The sequence below is a fragment of the Xenia sp. Carnegie-2017 genome, unplaced genomic scaffold, assembly GCF_021976095.1.
Source record: "Xenia sp. Carnegie-2017 unplaced genomic scaffold, XeniaSp_v1 HiC_scaffold_6, whole genome shotgun sequence".
Lineage (NCBI taxonomy): Eukaryota > Metazoa > Cnidaria > Anthozoa > Malacalcyonacea > Xeniidae > Xenia > Xenia sp. Carnegie-2017.
The window spans coordinates 4859037-4872254 of record NW_025813526.1 but is presented as its reverse complement, the minus strand read 5'-3'; the positions used below and the strand labels follow the sequence as shown (position 1 = coordinate 4872254).

General features: G+C 36.5%; 1 protein-coding gene across 4 annotated transcripts in view; it reads right to left on the bottom strand.

The window, feature by feature from the left end:
* The window catches only part of LOC124457381 (elongator complex protein 4-like), a 37197-nt gene that overhangs the window by 4498 nt on the left and 19481 nt on the right, over positions 1-13218 (bottom strand). For 3 of the 4 annotated variants that reach the window (XM_047007640.1, XM_047007641.1, XM_047007642.1), the window contains 4 exons: positions 7602-7689; positions 6747-6917; positions 5175-5283; positions 1888-1994 (listed from right to left, as the gene is read on the bottom strand). In XM_047007640.1, coding sequence (XP_046863596.1) covers positions 1888-1994; positions 5175-5283; positions 6747-6917; positions 7602-7689 — 475 coding nt within the window. The remainder of the gene's footprint in view (positions 1-1887; positions 1995-5174; positions 5284-6746; positions 6918-7601; positions 7690-13218) is intronic. The other variant, XM_047007643.1, reaches the window with a different exon arrangement.

Genomic DNA, 13218 nt, shown 5'->3' with positions numbered 1-13218 from the left:
CCTTTTGAGAACTCTTTCCTGGGTCTTCAGTAGACTTACAGCTCAGATAGTCGCGGCGAATTTACGCTAGACGATTATTATCAACAAAACGAAAAAGGGAGTGCTGGTGGATTTACCTGTTGTGTACCTGGTTGCTTTTCAAACAACAAAAGAAACCCTGAGCTTTCTTATTACAATTTCTCTGGGGATAAAAGTAAGGAGTCTCGAGATCTTCGAAAGAAATGGATCAATGTTATATCTTGCAAGGATTTTATTCTAACGATCGGTCACCAGTGTGTTCTCTACACTTCCAAGGTGGACGTAGGATGCATTTAAATCGATAGCCAACAATTGTTCCGAAAGCCACAAAACCTTCTCAAACTAAACATCGGCGAACTGAAAAAGCAAGAAACACGACACCGTTTGAAACCAAACAGAATGTCCTCTCAAACTGAAACAGACAATGATACCATCGAACCTCCTCAACAAGCTGATGAGTCCAATGTTGATGCCGCCGAAAGGACCGAAGAGCTCGCTACTTTGAAAGATAAAATGACTGAACTTTTATTGCTAAACAAAAAATTGAGGTAGGAAAATCAACAGCTGAAAGATGAAATGCACAAATGCACGTTGGCCGGTCTTTGGAATAAAATCCTTTCGATAAATAAGATTGATCCATTTCTTTTGAAGATCTAGAGACTCCATATATTAACCTCCAGGGAAATTGTAAAAAGAAATGTCAGTGTTTCTTTTGTTGTTTGAAAAGCAACCAGGCATACAACATGTAAATCCACAAGCACCCAATTTTCGTCTTGCCCTTAGTTAATGTATTATTTTCGAAAATAAAACAACTCATGACAGAATTTGCTCTTCATCTCCCGTATAAATTATCCTTGTTGCAAAAGATTATATCGTCTACGTAGACAAAATAGTAAAGGTTTTAACGAAAGAGTGAGCTAAAGGCAAGAAACGAAATGTATTACAAATCCGCTTCTTCAAGATTTTTATTTACGATACGTAGCGATGCTGTGCACTTCAGCTAAAACAAGTGGTAATTGCTTTAAGATTCTTTGCTTCGGGCAGTTTCGTAGAAGTTTTACAAGATAATCGAATTGTAGACAAATGTGGAACGGCGCGAGCTTTATAACTGGCATTGAATAGAACTAGGAATCACTTTTAAAAAGGCAATCTTCGATTGGTGAGAATCTACGTAATCGATACAATAAAAACAACTTTTTTGCAAGCTAGCTTTCCGTCTGTAATTGGCTGTGTTCATCGAGCAGACACTGTTAATTGACCTTAATTGGATTCGCGCGCTTTTTGACCAAGGTTAAATGTCTTAACCCAAGGTTAGTTAACTCAGCGCTTAAAACCTTAGGTTAACGAATTTAACCTAGTTTAACCCTAGATAACCAGCTTCTGAACAAGCGGCCAATGGTTATAATGGTTATTGTTTTCCCCACGATTAATTTTTGCCTGCGAGGCCTGTTTGTAACAACAGTTCTTTCCCTGATAAAAATCTTGTATTTTCAAAAATTCAGTGTCAGCTAGGCCAGGGAACTATAAAGTACTTAGAATTAGTAAAAGTTTTCGATTTTTCCACGTGCATCTTTTTTTGATACACATATAGTGTATAGGGTGGTTTGCATGTTAAATGTCAGTCGCCACATTGGTGGTCTAATACATAAGAATATTTCGTCAATGCTATTGTGGGCACCAGCCGTCTTTGGCAAACCAACTTGTTTGATAATTCCGTGGAGGTTGGTTGAAATCCAGGAATAAAACCATAAAAATCTTCTGAAGAAGGCTATAGCATGCGGCCGAAAATTTAATGAAAATCACCAACTATTTCTTAAAAATAATACGTGGAAAAAATCAGCTACATGAGCAATCAACACCAGTGTATACCTCGATGATAAATTTTCTTCGACGAAGTTTAAAACCAAAATCCATCGTCTCTGGCATAAAACGCGTGAGAGAATTCAGCCGAGATAATCGAACTATGTAGAACAAACCTTCAATAAAACAAAAATAGATTATAGTTGCATATTGCTTTCTTCAAAGTCGTATCAGAGGTGAAACTAGAACGCTAATTGGGGGGGTGGGGTGTACGTGTATATTCATAAAGTTAATTTACTTAACCAATATAACCATAATCATTTTCACGCACGACTAAAGCAACTGCCTACTGTGTTTCAGCATTTAGTCGCACGTCCAAAACTACCGCTATGCGTGGTTACTAAGCTAGCAGCAAATTCGCGTCAGCTAGTCGCTTTAAAAGTTCAACATGTTGAACTTTTGACATTGGTCGCTTATACGAGCTAGAGGAGATAGAAAAAATAAGGAAGGTAAAAAGGCTATGGTTGCTTGGGGATAATCAACCATAAAAGGGCATCTCAGGGCTATTTCCAACACTTATTTATCGAATTAAAGAACGACGAAGAGCAGCTTTATATTTACGCTCACATGTCCCATCAAATGTTCGAAAAGCTGCTCGTTGTGGTTGGTCCATCATTGCGTAAACAGGAAACGCAGATGAGACAGTCAATTTCCAGCAGAAAGGTTAGCCATTAGCTTGCGAAGATTGGCCTACAATCGATCGCTTTTGCGTACGGCCGTGGCGCAAGAACAACACCTGCGATACGTTTTGGAATGTGTTGGTGCCCCATTACATGAAGGCCCCAAACCAACCTTTCTACTGAAGGAACATATCCAAAGGGAAAAACTAACTTTCTTTTAAGTTGAGTAAGTGTAATTATAATATTTATGGTAAAAGCGGTTTGATACTACTTGGAATTTTCCCATGATGGGAAGCATATTGCTATCTATACCCTAAGAAATTCTGGGTCTTTGTATTTTAATTACAATAAATATTTTTCATTGGTGTTAATGGCAATGTGTGAAGCACAATACAAGTTCATTTTTGTGGACATTGCTAAAGCTTGAGATTGAGTGTTGGGGGAGTATTCTCATGTTCCTAATTTGGATCTGCCTTTTTAAGTGGTAAGTGCATCTTGTATAATTGTACATCATTCATAATATAAAAACCATCTCGAATGGACTTAAATAGGTGAAATGAATCTTCGTCTTGATGAAACAACCTGTCTCCTACGTCATTGTGGCAGACAAAGCCTTTCTGCTTAAACCCTGGATGATGCGCCCATTTTCATGTAAGAATAATGGACAGCCTTGTCGTACAATAAAAAAGGCATTTGGTAATTATTGGCATGTTTTCCTGATAACATGAATTTTGTGAGCAAAAAGTTCTCACTTTACTTAACCTCTACTTTAGGCATAATGGTTTCAACACGGAGAATTTTGAAAACAAGCATAATTGCAGAACCAGAAAATGCAACTAGAATTGTCAAGGCTACTTGCATTTTGCATAACTATCTTAGATCATACCATGTCTCAACATATAGTCCTGTTGGTTTTACAGATGCTGTAGACCCTGCAGAAAATATTCACTGTTATGTGCATGACTATGAGCATGTATAGCTCATTTGAAAAGAGGAGCTATTTTACTAAAATGACGATTAGGAAGTTCATATTTACGAGCTACGAAAAAGAATGATGTCAAACTTGTTGTTCATGTATTTTGTTATTGTAGGCTTAAATGATATTCAGCATGGTTTTAAAGATTGCTATTGTTGATTTGCATGATATTCAGCATGGTTTTAACTTTAAAGATTGTTATTTAGTATAAAAGGAGGCTGACAAACTCATTCAGGAGGCATTCTGGTTAGATACAAATTGGAGCAAAGGCCATTCGAATGCAGTCGTGTGAGTTTGCCAGTGTCGTCGCCTGTGTCTCAGATAAGTTGTATTGAACTCTTCTTTATCAATTTAAATATACTCTTTATTTTATTTTAATTGCTGACTAGTTTTCTGTTCGTTATATCTTGTTACGAGAAACGTAACATCACGAAGGTTGTTGAAGGCAAGATAACAATGAAGTGCTTCAGTCATTGCCTCACCAAGGGCAAAAAAATTCCGCAATAGTAACAAGAGAAACATTTGAACGGTAATTCATTTCTGAAGCTGGGCAATTTCCTTGGAAAATGGAGTATGTTGAGAGAACTTGAAATATCGTTGTAGATATGTATGTATCAATATTCCGACATCATCTTCAGCTTTTCTTTTGTGCCAAGCAGTTGTAATTTCTATTTCTTAAATCATACAAAATAGGGAAGATTTTAATAAGAGCCTCTATATAGCCCGCCATGTTTGTTTCTCTTCACGAATAGGACACGCAGTGCTTGTGAGAGTGGCCATTTAATGTCAGCAAATCAGATGCGGGCGGCTAGAGAGACCAAGGTCAAAAGTTCAACAACGAGCTTCGCATCTGAAACTACTAGCTTAGTGACCACGCAAAGTGGTAGATTTAGTCGCGCGACCAAAGCGACTGCCCAGTGTATTTTATGACTTATCGAATAAGAACAATAGAAAACTACAAACATAAACCCATTAGACTAAATGCATGGAATAAGATGTCCATGATCTACGTTCAATGGGCTACGTTCAGAGAGCGAAACTAGAATGTTAAATGGGGGTTGTTGAGTATTCATATATTCAGCTCAGCTTGACTGATTTGGTTTGTTAGCGATTGCAATTTCAAAACAAATCAGCAAGGCAGAGTTGAATATACGAATTTTCACCTCTCCCCACACACTTAACGTTCTAGTTTCGCACTTGCTATGATCAAATTGGTGTGCTTTACTGGTTTGTTCTGTTTTCTCCAAATAGTAGTTTCACATAGAGTATGTTATCATGTATTAGTAGCTGAAATAAATGCCAAAATAATCGGTTTAAGTTATATTTATGTCCGTAACAAAGAGAAATCTCCGCCAAGTTTACCAGACGCCAAGCTATTTTCGCGATGGTCGCTCACGTGTGTGTTTCTGGCGTTCAAGCAACTGACGCGCGCGCATCAACTCGCTTTATTAAGCTTCACGACCACGGCGATATAAATTGTTAAAATACACCCATTGTTAAATATTGCACGAACGCTAATATTAAAAGTCCCCGATGAGCATTGTACTACGGGTTAGTCGAAAAAGTAAAAGGGAGCCCTCAAAAGTCATCTTTATATCATCCCAATAACCATAGAATTATAAAATTATTGATATTTGCTGGTAGTTTGTTAATCTAGAAGATAAGTGCAGTTTTAAAACTTGAAATTAACTGGGGCATACCATGATAGTCTTTGAACATCGGGTTGGTCTCTTTCTCTGAGCCTGAAAAGGATTCTAACTTTATAACAACGTCACACAGCCTTTCGATGCGAGAAGCAAATGTTGTGTCCTAATTAAGAGAAATAACACAAATCACAAAAACTTACTTGATTACAAAATAAAGAGTCAAAAGAATTTGTTAAAAAATTATCGCACAAAAAAAAGTGCCGAATTTCATATGCTCATTATTTTTTTTAATTGGCTGTACATACTATTTATAAATGCTACAGTTGATATTATCACCATCAATTTGTTGAACAATGTTTTTCTTCTTATCGTATTTTGGAATGGTTTACACCACTCATATTTTACAAAACATGCTTGCGTTGCTTTTATAATTACAAGTCGTGCGTGTTGCTTGATAAAAAGAACTTTTTCGCCTTGGAGACTACAAAAACAGGTATTTTTCCTCCACACCAGAAACGGGTTAAAAACGATTAAAACATGCAAATATGTGAATTGCAAAAACAGAAAAACGAGCAACAACATAAGTTTTCATTGCTTTTATTTCAATGAAAACATACAAAGCAGAATTATAAACAGCGGATTATAAACAACATTTTATCACTAACACAACAGCTCGCTAAAAACATTTACTAACGCTTTAAATTGATAAAATTTATAGACGTTCGGGAACTTCCGACGAAATAACAAAACCCATACAACCGTATAGCAAAAAAGAATCTGAAACTCGAAAGGAGACGGCAAAAGCATATTTGTTTACTTCGTGTTTACTAAATGATACACCCGAAACCTGATTTTGCCCCCCCCCCCTCACTAATCTGCGTCCCCCAAATTTTTCATCTATGATCTGAGCCACCTCTATTACTATTTATATATAATCTTTACAGTTTCGAGTGGTAATGAAAGGAGTGCTTTTCCACTGGATGATAAACAAGTTCAACACACTTTTATAATAATGGAGTACCACTTCATATCAAAATACCTTGATTCGGTGTATAAAGACTAATGCGAATACGACTAAGCACTCATCACTTTATTTAAATTTTAAATAGAAGAGATGCCTCTGAGCCTCTGACCAGTGTAGAATCAAGCGGCTGTCAAAACATTTAAGGACCACAATATTACCAATAGGATTGGTTATAAAGCATGTTGAACTGGGAATTTGTCTGTAAATGCGAAATGCAGAAACAACAAAACTATGTTGTGTATTTTGTTTTTATTATTTTCGCTGTCTTTTCACAATAACGGAAGGTCATATTGATTTTAGGCTACTTTATCTTCCATTTATACAACTAAAAAATATTTTAGGTGATCATAGCTGCTACCCGAATAAGATAGGAGCAAGTTGTCAAATTGGCAGCTGTCGAGCTATTTGGAAAAATTTACGCAATTGAGGCGAAAATTAAGATGTTTCAAGTTTCAACGACAAAAACAAATGTTTTCCCCAAAACTTTAAAGAAAGGACAAAACATCACAATAACTATTCTACATGGTAGTAAGAAAATTAGAGATACGTAATTAGCGATAAAGATCTCTCTAACGAAATGACAAACTAATCATATTAATTACCTGATAAACATGCGAAGGGATCGTGACAAAGCATGCAGAATATGAAGATCTGACGACACCCCTTAGATAATACAGAAACATCGGCAGGGAAGTGTCATCGCCATCTCCGTAACACCACAGATCTGCATCCATCGAAGGGATTGCTACTCTTAAAATTGTTTCATCTTTAATCTAAAACAACATAAGCCATCACATTCAAAAGCATTGCTAAGACAACCAAATAGTTTACAAAATTAATCATTTCATCGAAAAAAAGGCGTGATATGCAAAGGTTTTACATAAATTTAAATACTTTCATTTAAATTTGAAAATTGCAATCTTGTCATCACACGATGCAGCTTAAAAACAAAATTTGAAACACTAATGCAATTACACTTTTGTTTTGATTTCGTTTATCATAAAGAGACCTTAATTATCGGAATAAACAAGACTGTTCGACATAAAAACTCCAATAAAGCCATGAAAAAAAATTTTATGGAGTAAAGTTTCGTGATTTTCGTCTTTAAATTAAGTAATCATTATATCATTGTATTTAGTAATCATTAAGCTGAAACTGTATATTGGTGATTATAAATAGAAGTAAACGTTCTCTCCTACAGTAGGCACTAAACTTTTGAAAAAACGTGTTTTTTACTAGTGAGAGAACTGTAGTTAAGAACGGCTTGCGCACAAAAATTAACTATCGGAAAAAAATTAACTACCCTGAGGACTGTCTAGCGCAAGCTATCAAAATTTCTAGCACGCGTATGTCAAGGGTTTATTTAAAACTTAGATCTTTTTGATCTTTTTTCACATTTCAAACCAATGAATCCGCTGGTAATGACAAATGGTAAAACAAATTAATCAAATGCTTACCTCTGTATTTGACGAACAATGGCCGTTTTCTTGAATTATGGCACACAACTTATCCAGGAGAGATTTGTAAAATGGATTTAACAATGACCTAAAATAATTTACGTTCAATGATTTTTCGCAATGATGATGAAATCACACTTGACCGACTGCACACAAACTATCAATTGGAAAACCACTTCATAAACGGACCGGTTTGAAATGCAGGTTAAAGTGCAAAAAATACACGTTTTCTTCGAACTAAAATGTCCACAATATGTACGCACACAGTTGGATTCCTTGTATTTTACAAACAAAGGCAGTGTAAAATCAAACGAAGGTCGTGCGATTCGGCAAAAGAATCAACGTGAAAGATTTAAGAAACAAATAAATATGTAATGTTTCATGTTTTTAAACTAGTCTCAGACCTAGCTACAAGACGGTCATCTGGGAAAAAACTCTTCTGAACGTGTAAAATGATAAGAAACTGTTTCGTTGATCAGCTAAGTAATCATATTTAATCACGCTTGTTATTTACACCTATAGGAGACCTTTAGAAGAACTCAACAGCAGATCAGTGTAAGCCATAGACCTAAGAGTTGCATCTGTTCGAGAGTTCTCACAAACTTCTCCAGGTTTGCTAAAACCAATGCAAACGCCAAAAAAGTCTTTTCTTTCTTTTATAAAATATTGGTAATGTGAAACCGGTACATTTCTAACATGTATTCATGATGGACTGGCAATTTCTCTTTGATTCATTTAATTCGTTGAGCTCAGATTGGTTTACTACGGTGGCCTTTATCTGTAATTCACAAAGTAGTCTGTCGATGAAAAAACAGTGCATTGAATCCAGTACATTGTTTTTAATATAAAAAATCTGTTTTGAATTCCTAACAACTTTGTGACGATGAAAATTCAGCCGAAACTTATGAGCATGTTTAAGAAAGCAATGCAAAATAAAACTTATTCCAGAGCACAAAACCAGTAGCTAATTGCAATGTACAATCAAACTTTGTTCAATGCAATATGAAAGTTTTTGTCGGTTAAATCTATAGGAGAAAATGAAAGAAAAAGAAACTGAGCGACGATCCCACTTAGAGCCCAAAATAAACAAATCTCGTTCATCAAAAAAGGTTAATGATGATGTTTTAATTAATGTCGGGCTAATGGAATATGACGGAAAGGAACCAACTCGAGTTTTTGGAAAGCCATTTCTAATAACGGAGAAGAGAAACAGCAGATGTGACTTTATTTTGTCACAATTTAGCAGTAGGTGGATCCCTAACATTTCCTGCATTTTGATTGGCTGATGCAGCTAGCGGAACTTTACTTTATTCGACCGCAGTCCGGAATTCTTTAGTAGCGATCAGAACCAAAAAAGAAATATTCAAGCGAAGGGCTCTTATGTATTAACTAAATTAGTAGCCAACTTTCTATTTTTAAAGTTTGAAATATGGAGTGCAACGTTGATTACCATGATGAAAGTTAGTTTTACTAACCGGAAGAACTGAAATTGTTGCTGACAACGTACATGAAATACACGAATGAGACGACAAAGCCCAAACTATGCGGTGGACAATATTCCAGATTTTTTCTGTCTCAACCTCCACAAACTATTATAAAAAATTCAGTATAACATATATGTGCAGAGATGCAATCTCAAGGAAGTAAAATAATTAGAGAGAAGTAGAACACATACATCCCGAAAGGATGAATGTTCTCATATGTCAATTTTTATGTCACTAAATAAAAAAGATGAAAACCATTACGAACCCATGTCCATGACCTCATTCGCTAACTCCACCGAAGTTTATACAGCGTTTCTTAGACGACAAGGTTGTATTATTTTAATACCTCTCTAAGGTAATGTCTGCAAGAAACAAGCAGTTGGTCATCGAAAACGGGAAAGGAAACCGGCCACAACATTTCATAGGGTCAAAGGAAGACGAACTCTTTCGCTTATGAGGGTTGAGATGCTTAAATCTAGAATAACTGCAAAGAATTGTATGGTGTGTTCTTTCACAAAAATTGGTTTCCGTGCCAGGACGAGAGTAAGCAATTGAAATGAGGAGACGCGAACCTTCTCACAACAAATGGCAAGAAGTTCTTGCTCTGTGAACCAGACAGAAGATTTAAACCAGGCCATGGAGATGGCCATTTCGAGTATGCAGCCAGTGGCACAGCCAGCAGCCGGCAACAAACGATGCCATAGAAAGTTTTAAAAATAATTCGGTAGACGTTGCTCTGATGCATGAAAAACACCGACTATTCCCTTCACAATCAACGACGAGTCTAATCTAAAATGCTAAAACCCCCAAAGAGAAAGAACGAAATGGGTAAATTTCTGGATAAAGCAGCAAAGAACGCCAGTATCCAAACATGTTAAAAACAACAAGCAACCCTTGATAAATGTAAAAGCCCCGATTCATAGAAAAGAGCGTCCATTATCATTCAGCGAAAAACTTAAACCATATTCTCAGCCTTTCAAATGAGTAGCTTAGTTAAGAAAAAGCAACAAATAATTGACCAGAATTTGTAATTGCCAAAGAAATGACCACAACAAAGTAGGCTTCCTCATCTGCAAAGTGTTTGTTTTCGGCTGCTAAGATTGGAAATTTTGAAAGCTGTGCATTGAATTTGAACAATACGAAAAGTAAAAAACACATTTAACGTCGATGAGTCTTCATTTCTGATAGTTTCTATTTCTGAATGAAGAGCAATGTTCTTGATTTAACAATTAACGTGCTGTTTATAGATGTAATTTTTTCTCCCTTTTTATGTCGATTGCAGAACTGTGGCCTCTGGCCGTTGGTTATCACCTCGAAAAAATATAATTCATCCGGGCTTCCCTCCCATTAAGTAACAAAAATATCTCCGAGGATATGTTGCAGTTAAGAGAAATGGTTGCAAAACCTAAGTTCAACAAGCGTAAATGACACGACTGAGTTTTGTCACAGTACAGGAGGAGATCAAGGTCTACTATACTCTTTTACGTAAGAATTGCACAAAGCGAGAGCATTTTTTCATTCCCTAAAATGGCAGCGCAAACCCAGATAACTGCAATAGATCGCAACAACATCAATCGCAAATAAGCCATCATTAAGTGAGATAAAAACAAGGAAAGCTTGAGGTGCACATCGTTCAGAGGTGGTAGCTACTAAGCGAAGAAGCAATTGCAAAGGAACATTATTGTATATCCCCATAAAATGTAACAATACATAGTAAGGACAACGGAATAGTTTAAATTCGCAAACATTTGCGAAGCAAATATTATTATAGACTCAAAACTCCATCATATAAAATACATAAAAAGATTTAAGCATAAAATAGAAGAGATTCATGGGTTTATTAGAGTTGTAACGAAAGGTTTATTGCAACCAGTGGCATACCTAGCACATATGTAAATTTCAAAGCATAAATTTAATATAATGATATCCACATGAGACACGCTGACCCCTTCCAATGACCCTTTCTAACGACCCTTCTTGTGAACGCCTTTTTAGTAAAGATTAATTCATTATTATCTTCACTGAAAACATTTTTTGCATATCGTCAACTAATTGTCTTTTTTAAAACAGTTTTCTGACGAGAATGAGAAATATCATGCGCAGCAGATAACCACAAAAAAACCAAAGAAATGCAGCCTCGTAGAAAGAAAGATATGAGCTGCACGCTAATTTAAGAGAAACATATTTGTCATAAAGCAGAAACTGAGAACATTGCATGATTTCATTCAGTTTCTAGAAAAACACTATACCTCAATTTGAAGAATCAGAAGCTCTCTTAAAGAGTGCACCACCAGCAGGGAAATATACAGGGGAAACGTATATGACCTTGCACTAACACTGCTACTACACTATCAAATACAGAGACCAGACCCACGGTTTGCATTTCCTTGATGTTGCATTTTCTTTCTGAGAAAGCATGTATGAATCATGTTTGCATGCTTTCAATAGCAGATGGAGTGTTCATCTGCAAGCAATCAATGTGGATAGTGGCTTACGTATTAATTTTTGCTGGGGGGTGTAGCTCCAAATAAGACCGACTCTTTGCTTTTACAAAAATTTATCCGTACCAAAACCAAATATAGTCTTGAGTTATGAAACTCAGAGCGTTTTGTACACTAACTCCAGTTTCATTCAAATTTCGTTGACACTGCATATATATTATTGAGAGAGGTGGCTATTTGGAATTTGAGTTTTGAAAAACTGCGTTCAGTGGATGCAGACGTTACTGGTATTGTCAGCAACAGTCTGAAACATCGCCTGGTTAATGGAAATGATCCAGTTTTTCATTTCAAAAAGTTAACGCAGAAGTTAAAGCAGAAGTTAAAGTATCGTTGACTGATCGAATTTTCCTCATAATTTTTTAACATATGACAATGGAAAGTGGCTACCAACCACTTTAGAGTTCTGTCTCCTGAGCGTCTATAACTGGTCGCATAGGAAACGGAAACATATTACAGAACTGTTCCAATTGATCATTATTTACTGTGCCATGGTATGGTAGTTGAAGCAAGGTCATAGCCGGTTCTATAAGGTAATGGCCTCCATGTTGGCCTTTAATGCACTTATTTGTACATCAAGAACAGCAATAAATTCTTTCTGTAATGATTCACTAGAATTAGTTGGGCTGCGGTTTCTGAGCAGTCGTCAATACGGCGAGGTGTCTTGCGTTGCCGGTGATGTTGGTCGTACTCAGTAGGATGAATGTGGTGTGCTTCAGCCACAATTTTTGCCACCTGTATTTGATTGTCAAGAACGTCCCTGTCATTACGAATGTGTTTAAGCGTGATAATTGTCGCCTTGAAATTCTCAAAGGTGTCGATAATATTTATGTCGATGCCTTGAACATCTGTGGTCAAGCACTTGGTCATACGCATCACGTTTTTCATAAACATCAACATTACCAAAAAGTTGAAAGACTTAATCTTCTCCTGCAATGCTCTTGCCTTTCCACGAGTTTTCATGTCATACATGGAGCCATTCAAGTTTCCTAAGACTTCTAATATGACCCCGTACGATCTCCATACTGCACGTACGGATTCTTCGCGTGCCACCCAACGTGTAGCGAAAAGATTTCGAAGCATCAGCAGTTCTTTATCAGACTGTATCATTCTATCTCGATAAACGTCGAAGCGCTTGCACTTGCCTCGCAGCTGTGCTCTATAATAGTATTTATTCTATAAGCTGTACAGGGTATGTACGGAATATTGCGTTCGACATAGTTTTTCAACATTGATTGACATCCCTTAAATACACCTCACATTGACGACGTAAAGTCATAAGATTGACATGCAATACCTTGTTTATCCAAAAGCTTTCTGTCGACTGATGCAACGATTTCTTGTGCTTGTCCGTCACGTATCTGTTTTATCATTGATATCTTTGATGTCCACCAAGCGTTCGACAGGGAGATTAAAATCAAGGTCAACATATCGAACCACCACGGCCAACTGATATATGTGTGACATCTCTGTTGTATCAGCAATTACGCTCCACATTACGCTCCACATTCGCAAATAGCAATTCTTGATATTCGCTGATAGATAACGTAAAGTGGTTTAAATTTCTATAACATGTTATCCAACATTCTGTATCTTCTTCAGATGTTGCAGTATCATCAGTCCAAGTTTCAGTAT